This window comes from Cetorhinus maximus, chromosome 2 (assembly GCF_964194155.1).
Source record: "Cetorhinus maximus chromosome 2, sCetMax3.hap1.1, whole genome shotgun sequence".
In the NCBI taxonomy this organism is placed as follows: Eukaryota; Metazoa; Chordata; class Chondrichthyes; order Lamniformes; family Cetorhinidae; genus Cetorhinus; species Cetorhinus maximus.
Genome location: NC_135880.1, coordinates 41,773,117 through 41,790,941, shown reverse-complemented (window position 1 = coordinate 41,790,941; position 17,825 = coordinate 41,773,117). Strand labels below are relative to the sequence as shown.

General features: G+C 40.4%; 1 protein-coding gene across 10 annotated transcripts in view; it reads right to left on the bottom strand.

Moving 5' to 3' along the window:
- LOC144693754 (soluble lamin-associated protein of 75 kDa-like) overlaps nt 1–17,825 on the bottom strand; it is a 104,341-nt gene that overhangs the window by 3,680 nt on the left and 82,836 nt on the right. For 8 of the 10 annotated variants that reach the window (XM_078563794.1, XM_078563758.1, XM_078563767.1 and 5 more), the window contains 2 exons: nt 15,657–16,229; nt 14,043–15,370 (listed from right to left, as the gene is read on the bottom strand). In XM_078563794.1, the coding sequence (XP_078419920.1) occupies nt 15,323–15,370; nt 15,657–16,229 (621 nt within the window). In that variant the 3' untranslated portion in view covers nt 14,043–15,322. Of the gene's footprint in view, nt 1–3,301; nt 3,440–14,042; nt 15,371–15,656; nt 16,230–17,825 lie in introns of those variants that run through there. The other 2 variants (XR_013579596.1, XM_078563819.1) reach the window with 2 other exon arrangements.

Sequence of the window (17,825 nt, the reverse complement as noted above, 5' to 3'; positions counted from 1 at the left end):
TTAAGACCATAAGACGTAGGAGCAGAAGTAGGCCATTCGGCCAATCAAGTCTGCTCCGCCATTCAATGAGATCATGGCTGATCTGATAATCCTCAACTCCACTTTCCTGCCTTATCCCCATAACCCTTGATTCCCTTGCTAATTAAAAAATCAATCAGCCTTGAATATGCTTAACGACTCAGCCTCTACACCCCTCTGTGGTAAAGAATTCCACAGAGATTATGCCCTCTGGTCCTAGACTCCCACAAGGGGAAACAACCTCTCAGCATCTACCCTGTCAAGCCCCCTAAGAATCTTACGTTTCAAAAAGGTCGCCTCTCATTCTTTGAAACTTCAATGAATACAGGCCTTGACTTGAATTGTAAAAGAACTCAAAATGACTGGAATAAAATGATTTTAGAATCAGAATTTTGAGTTGCTGCCCTTGTCAGACTCCCATATGCCTATAGCCTCCTATGTTGTCTACTCAGTGGCAAATTAATGATCTTTGAATAAACTATTAATCCTTTATAACAGGTAGATGTTTATTACCAATTGGTATTAGCAGTATTTAGGAAAGGGAAGGTTCTACTTAAGCATTGATTTTATTTTTTAAAAACACTTTTAAATTGACATGTCAAAGTGAAGTTAATTTTCCTGGTCGTCTTCCAGTTGCCAGCAAATTTAATCTTCAGGAGTAGGACATGCAAACCTTTGTCATTGCCATGTCGTATGGGCTTTATGGAATCTAAGCAGAAGACTTGCAGTTATTTTGTTGTGTTTTGATTTTTATCTTGTCTTTGCCAAAGATCATATTCACCTAAGAGATTGTTATAACCTGAGCATATCATTAATTTGTTACCTGTTTTAGATTGAATTTACACTTTTTGCATTTTATTAGATTGGAGATGAGAATGATTTGCCAGTGTCCTGACTACTGTAAGAGAATTTTGTTTCGGTGTGTCAAGTTGTTAATGCTCAGTAGCCAAATAGCGGCTGGATTTCAAAACAGTACGTGGGTCCGTTTTCAGTTCACAGGGGAGGCGATGGCATAGTGGTATTGTCGCTGGACTAGTAATCCAGAGACCCTGGGGTATTTCTGGGGACCCAGGTTTGAATCCCACCATGGCAGATGGTGGTATTTGAATTCAATAAAAATCTGGAATTAAAAGTCTAATGATGACCATTGTCAATTGTTGTAAAAACCCATCTGGTTCACTTAATGTCCTTGCCTGGTCTGGCCTACGTGTGATTCCAGACCCACAGCAATGTGGTTGGCTCTTAAATGCTCTCTGAACAGGGCAATTAGGGATGGGCAATAAATGCTGGCCTAGGCAGAGATGCCCACATCCCATGAATGAATTTTTTAAAAACTCAGCAGAGCCAACTGATCATTAGAATGAAGACATAATTCATTGGCCATAAGGAGATAATGAAACTACGTTAATTTGTAAATTTATTTTTATTTTTCCATTAACCATACAACTTTAAAACACTAAGTTTTCAGACTTTAGTGAGCCACCACAGAGACTTAGTACTAATTGGTCTATGTTATTGTGTATAACTATCTCAAAATTATTAGCCTGAATAGTTTTGTCACCCATGGGATAGGGTGTCTTGAGATTGAGACCTTTTTAGTAAGAAAGGTCACTGCATGTAGCAGCTTGGTTAGATATTTCCCAAAGACTTAGCAAACTTCATTCTAGAATCTCTTCAAGACCAATTTTTTCCAAAACAGTCAATGTACAATGACTTCTAATATGGAATCTAAGATTAATTGGATTATAGTACAGAATTATTTTCAGAAACAGAAATTGATTTTCTTGACCTTGGCCAGGATTTTACCCACCCTCCCACCTGGTAGGATATTACGGTCCTGCCGAACTGAATGGAGATTTAAATAGTTCGCAGCATCCACCGGGGGGAGATGCAGTGGCGGGTAAAACCCTGGCCCTTATATAATTGGAAGTGGCTAAAAGTATTTCTGAATTTGTAACTTAAATTACTATGCATTTAATTTTCAGGGAATAAAGCATTTGTGATGTGAGTTTTTTTAGACTAGCTACTAGCTTGACATGCTGAGTTTAAACGTTTAAAATTCTCTGTGATATAATGTGTTGGAGTGCTATTACACAGTACTATAGTAGTAGGATATCAGCTTGCACTGCTTTGGCATAGTGTCCTGGAATACAAAAAATTCATAAGTGAGGAGATGGGTTTGTGCCTTTACTTCTTGGGGGAGGAAGTTTCAAAAACGTCATCTTTGGCTGCTAGTTTCATGTGAATTTGCAGATGTGGATTAGGTTGCTCAATGCTATGCATGTTGGCTGCAGGAAGAATGGGGAAAGGAAGAAGTTATCTGCAAAAGGGGTCTTACCCTAATAACTCAACCCTGTGGGTACAGTTCGTTACTGCATGGATGGTCTAGAGTAGCAATTTCCACCCAAGGAGTCTCACCCTGTTCCTGATCGTAATAAGGAGCATTTTTAAGAGGTACTGATTTGAAGCAAGGTTTTTCTGAGAGCAAGGTGTCTGTTACATAAAGGAACTGTAACATAGGGTGCAGGTTTCTTGGGTAACTAAAATAAAATGAAGGAAAATTAAAATCTGATTTGAAATTAAAAAAGGGCAAGTTGTATATTAAGTGTATTTTAAAAAAGGTAGAATTTCTGCTTAGGTTCTAATCAGGGCAAAATTGCTAGTTTTCAGAATTAAATTTTTTTGCTCAAGTTCCCACTCCTTTATTTACACAGCACAGAACGTTAAAATCTTCCAGCACATTTGGACAGCATTTTTAGCACTTAATGGAATATCTTTTTTTAATACAGATAATAATTGAGTGGTTTTATTAAATCCATTTCAGCTGTATTATGACATAAAACAAGCATTTTTAGTAAGTACCTAGCCCACCACCAGTGAGTACCCTGATTAAATACCTGAATTTAAACCATACAGAACCATTTACCAGTTCCACTAGTATAGTCAGTTTAAATTATTTTAATTTTTAAATAAATACTTATCGCCCTTGCACCAAAATAGATTAAAATTAAGAGCCTCATAAATGACCTGCACACAGGCGCAATTATTGGAAACTTGGCATTCTGATTAACGTGGTCTGAGGACATGGCTAGTTTTCTACTTTTGTGGGTTGGGTCAGCTTCCAGCACAATGTTTTATAAACCAGCACAAAAGACAGTGGAATCTCGATCTATCTTAGACCTAATTTGCACTTAAAAGCCCTCAGCTGTTTGTTATTTTGGGTGAACGTAATGGAAAATCTACCCCAAACTCTTCAAGCAAGTTTTAGTTCCTTGGTCCATTAGAAGCAGAGATTTTAGTATGGCTTTTTCCAACAGCCACCAATTTCTCACCTCAGTAACAGAAAATGCATTAAAGATTTTCAAAGCTGATAAATGAATTCCTTTCATCATGTTCTGGTGGATGCACGATAGTGGCGGACCTACAAGGAGACAAAATAAGCTATAATTAAACCTTTGAATAGATCATACTGGAAATGGTCTGTAGATTGTTGTATGACTATTCATGACAGATTTTCTGAATCTGCAATTACAGCAAAGCATTTAAACCAATGCGAATGCTGGTCAGAAAATCAAGTCAGCATGTACAGTTTTGAGTCCCTACTTAAGTCGAAAAATCTGACAATATCTGCAGGAAATTCTAATGCATTTTAACCAGGTCTAAAGAGTCTGAGGCTTGGGGAGGTTCTCGTGGTCTTATTATATGGAATATTAGTAACTGACCTGTGTTGAATCTTATTAGGAGGCTGGAGTCTTATCCTCAGAATTTATGCAGGACCTCCCCTCCTCTGCTGGAAATTTGGTGGAAACTCTGTGTATGCATTAAATAGCTTTTATTTATGTGGCATGTTTAATGTGATAAGACACCCCAAGGCACTTCACGGGACCATTATAAAACAAAATCTGACATCGAGCCACAACAAGGGAATCAGGGCCATGGCAGCTTAAAGGCATAGCTCAATATTGGAGCAATTAAAATCAGGGATGCTGAACAAGTAAGAATTAGAGAAGTGTAGATATCTGAGGATTGGGTTGGGGGGGATTAGAGATGGGGAGGGCCGAGGCCATGACAGGATTTGAAAACAAGGCTGAATTTTAAAATCGTTCTGTTGGATAACCGGGAACCAATGTAGGTTAGAGAGCAGGATGAACAGGACTTGGTACAACTTAGATCAGGTACAACAGTTTTAGATTACCTCAAGTTTAGTGAGGGTAGAACACAGGAGATAAGCCAGGAATAGTCAAGTCTAGAGGTAACAAAGCCATGGATGAGGGTTTTAGCTGCAGATGAGTGAAGGTAGGTTTGGCGTCAGGCACTATAACAAGAGTTGGAAACAGCTAGTCTTAGTGATGGTGCAGATGTGTGACCGGAAGCTCATCTTAGGGTTCAAAAGGATACTATGATTGTGAACAGTCTGGTACAGCCTCAGGAAGTTGCCAGGGAAAGGGATGAAGTAAGTGGCAAGGGGAATGGAGTTAGTCATGGGGATTGAAAATATTGGCTTCAGTCTCCCCAACAGTTAATTGGAAGGAATGTTGCTCATCCATTCATGGATATCAGACAAACAGTCTCACACATTAGAGGCAGTGGATGGGTTGAACGGTGGTGGTAAGGGAAAGCTGGGCGTAATTAGTGTACATGTGGAAACTGCTTTTGGATGATGTTGCCAAGGGGTAACATTTAAATACAACAACCGATGTATTAATCTAATGCCTTTAGCAATGAAACATCCCAAGGCGCTTAACTGGAGCATTATAAAACAAAGTATAACACCTAGCAACATAAGGAGATATTAGATCAGATGACCAAAAGCTTGGTCAAAGAGGTAGGTTTTAAGAAATATTTTAAAGGAGGAAGTGAGCTAGAGAAACACAGGAAATAGGAGCAGATGGTGACCATTTGGCCTGCTCTGCCGTTCAACTAGATTACAGCTGATCTTTAGCTCATTGCCATTTTCCCGCACTATCCCCTTATCCTTTGATGTCTTTAATATCTAGAAATTTATCGATCTCTATCTTGAACATACTCAATGACTGAGCCTTCTCAGCATCCCTCTGGAATAGAGAATTTCAAAGATTCACCACCTCTTGAGTGAAGAAATTCTTCATCATCTCTGTCCTAAATGGCCCACCCTAATTCTGAGACTATGTCCCCTGGTTCTAGACTCCCCTAACCAGGGGCAACATCCTTCCTACATCTACCTTGTCGAACCCTTTTAAGAATTTTGTATGCTTCAATAAACTCATTCTTCTAAACTCTAGAGAATATAGGCCCAACCTCCTCGATCTCTCCTCATAGGATAATCCCACCATTACAGGAATTAGCCTGGTGAACCTTTGTTTGCACTCCCTCTATGACAAGTACATACTTCCTTAGGTAAGGGGACCAAAACTGGACACACTACTCCAGCTACAGTCTCATCAAGGCTCTATACAATTGCAACAAGATATCTTTACTCCTGTGCTCAAATCTTATTGCAATAAAGGTCAATATACCATTTGCCTTCCTAATTGCTTGCTGCATTTGCATGTTAGCTTTCAGTGACTCATGAACAAGGACATCAACACTTCCCAATCTCTAACAATTTAAGAAATACTCTGTATTTTTGTTTTTCCTACCATAGTGGATAACTTTACATTTTTCTACATTATATTCCTTCTGCCATCTTCTTACCCACTCACTTTTCTTATCTAAATCCCTTTGAAGCCTCTGCATCATCTCACAACTCACATTCCCACCTAGTTTTGGGTCATCAGCAAACTTGGAAATAGAGAGAAATAGAAGGGGGTCAAGGATCCTTGGGGGATACCAGAGGTTATGCTGCAGGAACAGAGAATGGTGCTGATAATTCTCTGGTTACAATTAGACAGTTAAGAATTAAACTAGCCCCACCCAGCTGGATCACAGTGGAGGGGCATTGGAGGAGGATGATGTGCTCAACATGGAGTTTCAGGAGTGATGGTCATGAATTTGGGAGGCAACAATACAACCTAGGACTGGAAAGGAATAGGATGTTGTAAATGGGGCAGTAATTTGCAAGTATGGAGGGGGCCAAGTGTTTTTTTTTAAAACAAACTTACGAATTTATGAACAAGAAGCAGGAGTAGGCCACTCAGCCCCTTGAGCCTGCTCCGCCATTTAATAAGGTCATGGCTGATCTGAGAGTAACCTGAAATCTGCATCCCACCTACTGCTGATAACCTATTACCCCCTTGCTTACCAAGAATCTACCCACCGTTGCCTTAAAAATATTCAAAGATTCTGCTTCCACCACCTTTTCAGGAAGAGAGTTCCAAAAACTTGACCCTCAGTGAAAAAATTTCACCTCATCTCTGTTTTAAATGGGCAGCTCCTTATTTTTTAAAACAGTGACCCCTAGTTCTAGATTTTCTAACAAGAGGAAACATCCTCTTCACATCTACCCTGTCAAGACCCCTCGTCTTATATGTTTCAATCATGTCACCTCTTACTCTTTTAAACTCCAGTGGATACAAGCCTAGTCTGTCCAATCTTTCCTCATAAGACAACCCACCCAATCCAGGTATTAGTCTGGTAAACTTTCTTTCAACTGTTTCCAACGCATTTACATCCTTCCTTAAATAAGATTGATCAATACTTTACACAATACTCCAGATGTGGTCTCACTAGTGCTCTGTATAACTGAAGCATAACTTCCCTACTTTTGTATTCGATTCCCCTCGCAATAAATGATAACATTCTATTAGGCTTCCTAATTACTTGCTGTACTTATTACTTGCTTGTACTCTCCACTTATCTGGATGAGTGCAGCTCCAACAGTACTCAAGAAACTCAACACCATCCAGGACAAAGCAACCCGCTTGATTGGCTCCCAATCCACCACCTTAAACATTCACTCTCTCCATCACCAGTGCATAGTGGCAGCAGTGTGTACCATTGAAGAGATGCACTGCAGCAACTCGCCAAGGCTTCTTAGAAACCCATGACCTCTACCACCTAGAAGGACAAGGGCATCAGAGGCATGGGAACACCACCGCCTGCAAGTTCCCCTCCAGGTTGCACACTATCCTGATCTGGAACTATATATCACTGTTGCTGGGTTGAAATCTTGGAACTCCCTTCTTAACAGCACTGTGGGTGTACCTACACAACATGGCTTACTGCCCCTTTCTCAAGGGCAATTAGGGATGGACAATAAATGCTGGCATAGCCAGGCATATTCACATCCCATGAATGAATGAATAAAGAGATATAGTGAAAAATCAGCTGTTTAACTATCTGCCCATCTCATCTCAACTACATTCTGCTTTAATTTTGAAGAGTAAAACATAGTGGGCAGGGTGGGTAGTAAAATGCTGTTTTCACCGTTTTCCAAGAGTTTTGACAACTCTTCCACAGAGGTTCCAGTGGATGAACAAGAGAACCCGCATGAAAGGTCGCCCCATAGCGTGATCCTCATGAACTCGCTGGCTAAACAACCTGCAGAGAGGCAGAACAGATGTGACCAATTCTGTTCTCACCCAGTGTTGGCACTCAAATATTTTTCAGCAGGGATCACTGGAGAATGTTCCAGAGTAGGATTTTCCTTAACCTCACTGCCATCCCATTGTCCGGCGCTGTGGCCAATTGTCATGGTCTCCCTGGTTAAGAACAACCAACTGTTCAGTTCTGAATAATGCATTTTGCAACATAGCCATCAGGCATTTTTCTTATTCAGATAGCCCCGTTTCAATTATACGAGTATATGAGCTAGGAGCTGGAGTAGGCCACTCAGTCCTTAAGCCTGCTCCGCCATTCATGAGATCATGGCTGATCTGATTGTAACCTCCCACCTACCCCGATAACCTTTCACCGCCGCCGCCCCCCCCGCCCCAGCTTTGTTAATCAAGAATCTATTCTTGATATCTATTCTATCTACATATGTAAAAAGCAAGAGGGTAGCCAGGGAAAGGGTAGGCCCACTCAGGGACAGAGGTGGGAATCTGTGTGTGGAGCCAGAAGAAATGGGAAAGGTACTAAATGAATACTTCTCATCAGTATTCACCAAAGAGAAGGACTTAGCGGTTGATTTGTCTAGGGAAGAGTGTGTAGATAGCCTGGATCATGTTGAGATCAAAATCGAGGTGTTAGGCGTCTTGAAGAATATTAAGGCGGATAAGTCCCCAGGGCCAGATGGGATCTACCCCAGAGTACTGAGGGAGGCAAGGGAGGAGATTGCTGGAGCCTTGACAGAAATCTTTGTATCCTCACTGGCTATGGGTGAGGTCCCAGAGGACTGGAAAATGGCCAATGTTGTTCCATTGTTTAAGGGTAGCAGGGATAATCCAGGAAATTACAGGCCGGTGAGCCTTATGTCAGTGGTAGGGAAATTATTGGAGAAGATTCGTCGTGACCGGATTTACTACCATTTGGAAGCAAATGGGCGTATTAGTGAGAGGCAGCATGGTTTTGTGAAGGGGAGGTCGTGTCTCACTAACTTGATCGAGTTTTTCGATGGAGTGACAAAGATGATCGACGATGGAAGGGCAGTGGATGTTATCTACGTGGATTTCAGTAAGGCCTTTGACAAGGTCCCTCATGGCAGACTGGTACAGAAGGTAAAGTCGCACGGGATCAGAGGTGAGCTGGCAAGATGGATACAGAATTGGCTTGGTCATAGAAGACAGAGGGTAGCAGTGGAAGGGTGCTTTTCTGAATGGAGCGCTGTGACTAGTGGAGTTCCGCAGGGATCAGTGCTGGGACCTTTGCTGTTTGTAGTATACACAAATGATTTGGAGGAAAATGTAACTGGTCTAATTAGTAAGTTTGCAGACGACACTAAGGTTGGAGAAGTTGCAGAGTGAAGAGGATTGTCAAAGGATACAACGGGATACAGATCGGTTGGAGACTTGGTCGGAGAAATGGCAGATGGAGTTTAATCCAGACAAATGCGAGGTAATGCATTTTGGAAGGTCTAATACAGGCAGGAATTATACAGTAAATGGCAGAACCCTTAAGTGCATTGACGGGCAGAGGGATCTGGGTGTACATGTCCACAGGTCACTGAAAGTGGCAACGCAGGTGGATAAGGTAGTCAGGAAAGCATGTGGCATACTTGCCTTCATTGGCAGGGGTATTGAGTATAAAAGCTGGGAAGTCATGCTGCATAGTATATGTATAGAACCTTGGTTAGGCCACACTTGGAATATTGCGTGCAATTCTGGTCGCCACATTACCAGAAGGATATGGAGGCATTGGAGAGGGTGCAGAGGAGGTTTACCAGGACGCTGCCTGGTCTGGAGATTATTAGCTATGAGGAGAGGTTGGAGAAACTCGGATTGTTCTCCCTAGAGCGACGGAGATTGAGGGGCGACTTGATAGAAGTTTACAAAATTATGAGTGGCATGGACAGAGTAGATAGTCAGAAGCTTTTTCCCAGGGTGGAAGAGTCAATTACTAGGGGACATAGATTTAAGGTGAGAGGAGAAAACTATAGAGGAGATGTGTGGGACAAATTTTTTATGCAGAGGGTAGTGAGTGTCTGGAATTCGCTCCCAGAGGAGGTGGTGGAAGCAGGTACGATAGTGGTGTTTAAGAGGCAGCTTAACAAATACATGAATAGGATGAGAATAGAGGGATACGGACCCCGGAAGTGCAAAATGTTTTAGTTGACGGGCAATATGATCGGCGCAGGCTTGGAGGGCTGAAGGGCCTGTTCCTGTGCTGTACTTTTCTTCATTCTTTGTACTTTTGTAATCAATTCCCCTCGCAATAAATGATAACATTCTTTACTGTCGCTGGGTCAAAATCCTGGAACTCCCTCTCTAACAGCACTGTAGGTGTACCTACACCACATGGACTGCAGCGATTCAAGAAAGCAGCTCACCACCACCTTCTCAAGGGCAATAGAGACAGGCAATAAATGCTGGCCTAGCAAGTGATGCCCACATCCTGTAAATGAATAATAAAAAAAATTCTATTAGGTTTCCTGATTACTTGCTGTACCTGCATACTAGCCTTTTGTGATTCTTGCACTAGGACATCCAGATCCCTCTGCACCTCAGAGCTCTGCAATCTCTTACTATTTAGATAATATGCTTCTCTTTTACTCTTCCGGCCAAACTGGACAATTTCACATTTTCCCACGTAATACTCCATCTGTCAGATCTTTGCCCACTCACTTAACCCATCTTTATCTGTTTGTAGCCTATTTATGTCCTCATCACAACTTACTTTCCTGCCAATCTTGGTCTCATCAGCAAATTTGGCAACCATCCCTTCATCCAATTCACTTATATAAATCGTTAACAGTTGAGGTCCCAGCACTGATCTCTGTGGCATGCCACTCGTTACATCTTGCCAATCTGGAAAAGACCCATTTATGCCTACTCTTTGCTTTCTGTTAGACAGCCAATCTTCCATCCAGCCAATATGTTACCCCCTATACCATGAGCTTCCATTTTCCGCAATAACCTTTGATGTGGCACTTTATCAAATGCCTTTTGGAAATCTAAGTACAGTACATCCACCAGTTCCCCTTTATCCACAGCAGGTGTTACTTCCTCAAAGAACTCCAACATGTTGGTTAAACACAATTTCCCTTTCACAAAACCATGTTGACTTTGCTTGATGACCTTGAGCTTATCCAAGTGCCCTGCTATAACTTATTTAATAATAGCTTCTAACATTTTCCCTACAGCAAATGTTAAACTAACTGGCCTTCAGTTTCCCACTTTCTGTCTCCCTCCCTTTTCAAATAATGAAGTTACATTTGTTATCTTCCAATCCAATGGGACCTTCCCCGAATATAGGGAGTTTTGGAAAGTTAAAACCAATGCATCAACTATCTCACTAGACACTTCTTTTAAGTCCCTAGGATGAAGTCCATCAGGACCCAGGCTCTTGTTAGCCCTCAGCTCCATCAATTTACTCAGTACCACTTCCCTGGTGATTGTAATTTTCCTGACTTCCTTCTCCACTTCCATTTCCTGGCTTATAGCTGCTTCTAGGATGTTACTTGTAGCCTCTATAGTGAAAACTAATGCAAAATACCTGTTCAATTCATTTGCCATCTCCCTGTTTTCCATTATCAATTCTCCAGACTCACTTTCTATAGGACTAACATTCGCTTTAACTCTTTTTTTTAAAAAATATTTATCTATTTTTATATTTCTGGTTAGCTTTCTCTCATAGTCTAATTTTTCCCTCCTTATTAGTTTTTTTAGTTATTCTTTGCTGTTCCTTATATTCTGTCCAATCTTCTGGCCTTCCACCTATCTTTGCACAATTATATGCTTTTTCTTTAAGTTTTATACTATCTTTAATCTTTTTCGTTAACCACTGATGGGGTGTCCGTCCCTTGGAAATGTTCTTATTCGTTAGAATGCGCATTCTGTAATATCCCCTTAAATATTAACCATTGCATCTCTGTTGACCTATCCCTTAACCTAATTTGCCATTTCACTTTAGCCAGCTCAGCTTTCATGCCCTCATAATAGCCCTTATTTAAGTTTAAAAACTTAGTCTCAGACCCACTCCTCTCTCCCTCAAACTGAATGTAAATTTTTTTGGATAAGGGTGATGGTGGCATATTTTTAAGAAGGGGTCAGCACCTGAAGAGAGAGGAGAGTTAACAATATCAGCTAACATGGGAGCTGGGAAAGGAAGTTAGTTGGACAACAGTTTGGTGGGAATAGTCTCAAAGGAGCAGAAGGTGGGTGCGACAAGATGAGCTCAGAGGGGAGATAAGATAGAGAAACTGGAAAACAATACAAGTTCAGGCTGTGCGGGATGGGGGTATCTTAGAGGAATTTTGGCTTGGTGGACTGGGAGAAGGAAGTGGTAGAAGCAGCTGATCAGATGGTCTCAATCTTAATGACAAATAAGACCATGAGCTCCTCACTTATTGGACGGAAGAACAAAGCAGACAGGGAAGAGGAGTTTAAGAAGATGGTTTGCAATAGAGTAAAGAATCTGGAGATCATCTTTGCAATCCAGGATGATTCCTGCAAACATGAGAAGCTTTGGCAGAGGGGGAATAGGAAAGGTATTTGATCAGCAGTTCTTTCTGGAAAAAATCTGCTCTCGAAGAATTTTGACATAAGTAAAGATTGTCATGAACAATAAGAATCAGCCCTTGTCTCAGTATTACTGTTAAGATGTGTTCAGGGAAAAGGCAATAATTCTTCAGATGCAGGACAAAATCGTTTCCTGAACTTGTTTGTGCCCTTCTCTATTAGGACTTTTAACTTGAGTTTGATGAATGGATGAGGGCATGCACTCAAGGTGGGACTCAATGACTGATTATTTCAATGCATTGGAATAATCTTTAATACATTTTAATTTAAGTTAGATCTCGGTGATAGGGCAATTTTCTTTTTGTTATTATTCAATTAATGAAATGAGCAATGTACTTGAAATGAATCTCCATATGGACAATAGAGTGACATGGAAATTGAATAGTGCTTTAGGTGAGCAAGGCAGATCTTGTGGTGAATAGTTAAATCAGTTGTCTGCCACATCCATTCAACCCTGTATTCCTTGGCCAGGGTGAGACAGCAATGGCTTTAGTGGGATCTTTGGCATCATAAGGTAGAGGTGAGGGTATGGTTGAACAGAGCGGTAGCTGCAGAAATGTTGTGAATGGAGAGCCAAAGATTAGACAGTGCAGTTGCAAGTGATTTTTTTTTCTATGGCAGGAAGAAGGAAGTAAGGTTGAGAGGGAGAAGGAGTTTGTGGGTGCAAAATGATACAAGGGAATGGTCAGAGATAACATCTTATCTGTGATTGGTAGCCTGGGAAAAGTGAGGTCATGTGGGATGGAAAAGTCAGGGTGATGGCTGTGAATATAGGCTGAAGAGTTTACATGGAGGGATGGAGTAAGGGAGGATAGGAGGGTAATAAATTCAGAGCATTATAAAGGGTAAAGAGGGTTTTCCCTGAAGTTACGGTGTCAGAGTGGAAGCAGTCCTGAGGGAATTTACCTCCTTAATGCTCAGCCTTGCCTGTACTCAATGGAAGAACGTGCAATTTTTTAGGATCATATCACTTCAAGATGCTTCACACAATGAAGAACAATGGCATGCAAACACAGCAACCATTCAGGGTTACAGACAGTGCAACAAGTGTATTGAATGATTAGTTAATCTATTCTCTTGGCGGTATTGATTGAGAGAAGAATGTTGGTAAGGAGTCCCTTCTCCTCAGGTAGTTGTCATGAATATTTAATATTCTTTGAAGGACAGCACTTCTGACAATGCAGCACCTATTTAGTACTCCATTGATATGTCAACTTGGATTATTCCATAGGGTGAACTCATCTCTGATGTAAAATTTTAATTTGTATCCTTGCTGATAAGAAGTGCAAGTGGTACTGACCTGTGAGCACCACTTACACCAACTGCAGTATCCACACTCCACAACAATCCAGCCATAAACTAAAACATAGGCTTCACACAGGCCAAAAATGGCCACTGAACTATTGGGAAGATAGTAAGAGGCTCTTAAAAGGTGGGGACATTTGGAGGTGGTGGGGTGGGGGGCGGTGGGTGTGGAGTGGTGAATTCCAGAGCGTACAGCTTCTAATCATGGGGGTGTGATGGAAATTCACTGAGGCCCAGAGTCCAAGGTACACAAAGTTCTGAAGGAAGGAGAGGGAAAAAAATAAGAGCATTGTATAGCTGGAGGAAGTTAGAGACAGGGAGAGGTGAAGCCCTGAAGGGGTTTAAAGGAGGATTAGAATTTTAAATTGCAGTTGATGATGCCTTCAACCTATTTTCTGGCTTAGAATATATAGATCAAGAAATATTCTCCATTATATGTACAATTCTCTCAAATTATTCTGCATGTTTAATCAAATAAATTTATCAAGAAATTGTCTCCCATATGCAGTGTGATTTTTGTATGTAAAGAGGCTTTTTGTGAGGCAATGCAATAAAGAGGAGTAATTAAATTTGGACAGACAGATTTGATTATTTGGACATAAACATACAAGTCAGGTGAATACTTTTATGACTCAATGGAATCTTGCTCTAGGTCAGCAAATCAGCACAATTTGACAACATCCAGCAAGAAAAAACAAAATTCTTTTATTACGACAGACATTCACTATAAAAACTGCATCATACACAAAAAACTTCTAACATTCTACAGTACCAATGTAAATTACTAAATACATAATGGTTATCTACTCAAATAGCAGAATGTATTTAAAGATTTCAACATTCCCCCCCTCCCTAGACTCACTGTTAAAATGACAAAAAGCCTAGAACTGTGAAATTATAAAAAATAGAGACAGAATTAAATAGTTTTGCATTTTCTGACTAACATAAGTAGAAAGCAGATATTAGGACAGTATTGAAAACACTACAGCTGTAAAACCATAACAGATTGGAAAACGCAACCACAACAGGATGCAGGTGAACTTATTAACCACCCTTACAACAATGTAAAAAGCACTGTAGGGAAAAGTGAGCAGCTCTAATTACAATAAGTTTTTACTAATCTGCATTTTTATTTTAAATTATTATAGTGTTTCATTGCACTCAGACTCCACAAAAGCATTTTCTCTTAAAACACTATATAACAATGTAAAAAGTACGAATTCTCTCTCATTCAGTGGTTGTGCTTTCATAACAAAAAAATCCATAGTGCTTGGCTAAAAAGATATTCTTTGCATTGCATTTCAGAATGTAGAAATTTTAAGCATTCTGCAGCACTGATTTCCATCAGTAAAACTGTGTCTAACATTGTGAATGTTAGATCAAATAAACCTCTTAGAAACAAATCTTGTCATTGAGCAGGTTCTACCAGTTAATCAATAGTGCGAAGTCCCTGACAACTGACTGCCCCCTCAATGCTTTAATTCTATACTAGAACAAAGACATAAAATTAGAAGTTTATTTTAACATTAGACATTAAATATCTAAGAACAAACGTTAATTACTACAACTGGAAAAGTTGGAATATCTCAGCGTCCAGATGTCCCTGTTTGAAATCACAGGAAACATACCAAAGTGCTGTATTGTACTGGTCTAATTCAACTGCTTCTGATGCACCAAGCAGGCTATCAACACAAGAGTTGTTCTTTGGATTACCAAACTTAACCACTGAAGTAAAACTGAAAAATTGTGGTGATGGAGTTAACAGTCTACATTTTAGGTACAGTATCAAAATATTACTGTCAAGAGTATTTAAAAACAGTCCCAAAACTGAAAGAACAAAAACTACAACCCAGATGCTATTAAATTAGTCTTACTGATCATTCTCCTGTAATAATTACTAAACTAAACATTTGTAGGATCAGTGTGTTCTATAGTTACATTCCAAAATTAATAAGATCTGATGTTTATAGAACAGTTTCCTCACATGTGTGGACTTTTCTCCTTTTTGAAACCTGTAAAAGATGTAACAAACATCAAAAATCTAGAACTGAATTTTTATTTAATATAGCATTGTGACTGATAAATGCTAGAGTCTGTTACTGGAATACAGGAAATAGGGCTTGCAATATCAAGCTACTGTACAATACAGCACTGAGGTTAAAGCAATAAATCAGTGTCCCAAATACAGACTAGGATCAATTTTCAGTAAACACCATTTCTGTCATTTTGGATCTCCTGTAACACAGTGTGCTATAATTAGTTACACACGTATGGTGTAACCTGGACTTAAGCTGCTACCTTGCTTCGTTTCTTGGGAGGTCCTTTGTTTCCCTTGACTTTCCTTCTCAGATTTCGTCTGTCCACAACTGGTACTTCCATTTCCATCTCCTCCGAGCTGCTGTCAGCAGCCTTCTCAACCACAGCGGGTGAAGGTTGATCTTTCAGATCATCAGACTCTTTGTTTTCATCTCCTGACAGCTGTACAGTGGAAACCTGCTTCAATGAAACATCCTCAAGTTCAATCACAAGTAAGGGACCTAAACTGAGGTCTATTGGGGCATTGGACTCCCCTGGCTCACTTTCATGTTGTGCAGAAGCAGTCTTCGAAAAATCATCAGAAATGCCCTCACCTTCCAAAGTACTGTGCTGAGATACTTCCTCATTAACTGAAACATGGCCATTATCAGATGGCTTTGCATTAGCTTGCACATCAGGCAATTCCCTGCTTTCAGCCAATGCAGCCTTATTTGGAACAGGGGCATGGTGGTTGGAAGGACTGCTGTTAACTGCTGGACCCTGCAATGGTTCAGACTCTTCACCTTCATTCGGTGTAAGAACCTCTTCAGCATTTTCCTCTTCAAGCTCTGCATCCTGAACAGAAAAATAAAAACTGTCTTGACATTGCCCCTATTAATTGACATTTAAGCACTTTAGATGCAACCATTTGCCAATGTATTTGATGAGAATCAAAACTTAATGCATAAATAGCCTATTCACTAACTTTGGAAAATGACTTCATTTTGCTATAATCTGCAGAAAGATATATGGGACAATAGTTTGAATACTGTCCCATGATGATTGGATTCTGCTCTTAAATTTAGTATGCCAAGAGAGCAGTAGCTGTGGAGGAACGTGTTATTTGGGTGACTATGTATAGATCACTAGAAGCTAGTACACAGGTACAAATTGTAACCAAAAAGGTAATGAAATATTGGCCTTTGTCACAAGGTGATTGGATAAGGACATGATGCTTCAATTATACAGAGCCATGGTTAGCTCCCATACTGCATTCAGTTTTGGGCACCAATCCTCAGGAAAGGCCTTGGAGATGGGGGGCAGTACAAATGCAATAGTGAGACCGGGCCTTAAAGAGCTGAAGTATAAGCACGGGTTTTATTTGATTTGTGTACACTTGAGTTTAGCAGGGTGAGAGATGATATAATTTTAAGGACCCCAAAAGATTCACAATATCTTTACCGCACAGAAGGAGGCCATTTGGCCCATCAGGTCCGCACTGGCTCTCTGAAAGAGCATTCCACCTAGTCCCACTCCCCTGCTTTATTCCCATAACTTTGCACATTCTCTCTTTTCAGGTAGCAATCCAATTCCCTTTTGAATACCTCGATCGAACCTGCCTCCACCACCCTCTCAGGAATTTTGTTCCAGACTCCAACCACCCACTGGGTGAAAAAAAAACTTTCCTCACATCACATTCACTTCTTTCGCCAATTATTTTGAACCTGTGCCCTCTAGTTCTTGATGCTCTCAATGTCAAATCAGTTGATACTTGAGACTAAAATTGATTTATTTTGAGCAAGGGCATCAAAGGCTGTGAAGTAAAAATGGGTAAATGGAGCTGAAGCAGGATCAGACAGGAGTGACTGAACCGGCTTGGGGAGCTAAATGGCCTACTTCAGTTCCTATATGTTTCTTACTTAAGTAGACTGGGACCAAATCAAGTTATCAGATCCTGGATTATTACCCACTTCAATTATGGACTTAAGGCTTACCAATACCAATGATACAGAAAAACACACCACTCAAACATGTCAGCTGCAGTGCCATATCATCCTAGTCATTTATATAAACTGTAAAAAGTCGAGGCCCCAGCACTGATCCCTGGGCACACCACTCGTTACATCATGCCAACCTGAAAATGACCCATTTATGCCTACTCTTGTTTCCTGTTAGCTAGCCAATATGTTACCCCCTACACTGTGAGCTTTTACTTTCCGCAATAACCTTTATTGGGGCACCTTATCAAATGCCTTCTGGAAATCTAAGTACAGAACATCCACCGGTTCCCCTTTATCCACAGCATGTGTTATTTCTTCAAAGAGCTCCAATAAATTGGTTAAACATGATTTCCCTCTCACAAAATCATGTTGACTCTGCCTGCTTACCTTGAATTTATCTAAGTACCCTGTTATAACATCTTTAGTAATAGCTTCTAACATTTCCCCTATG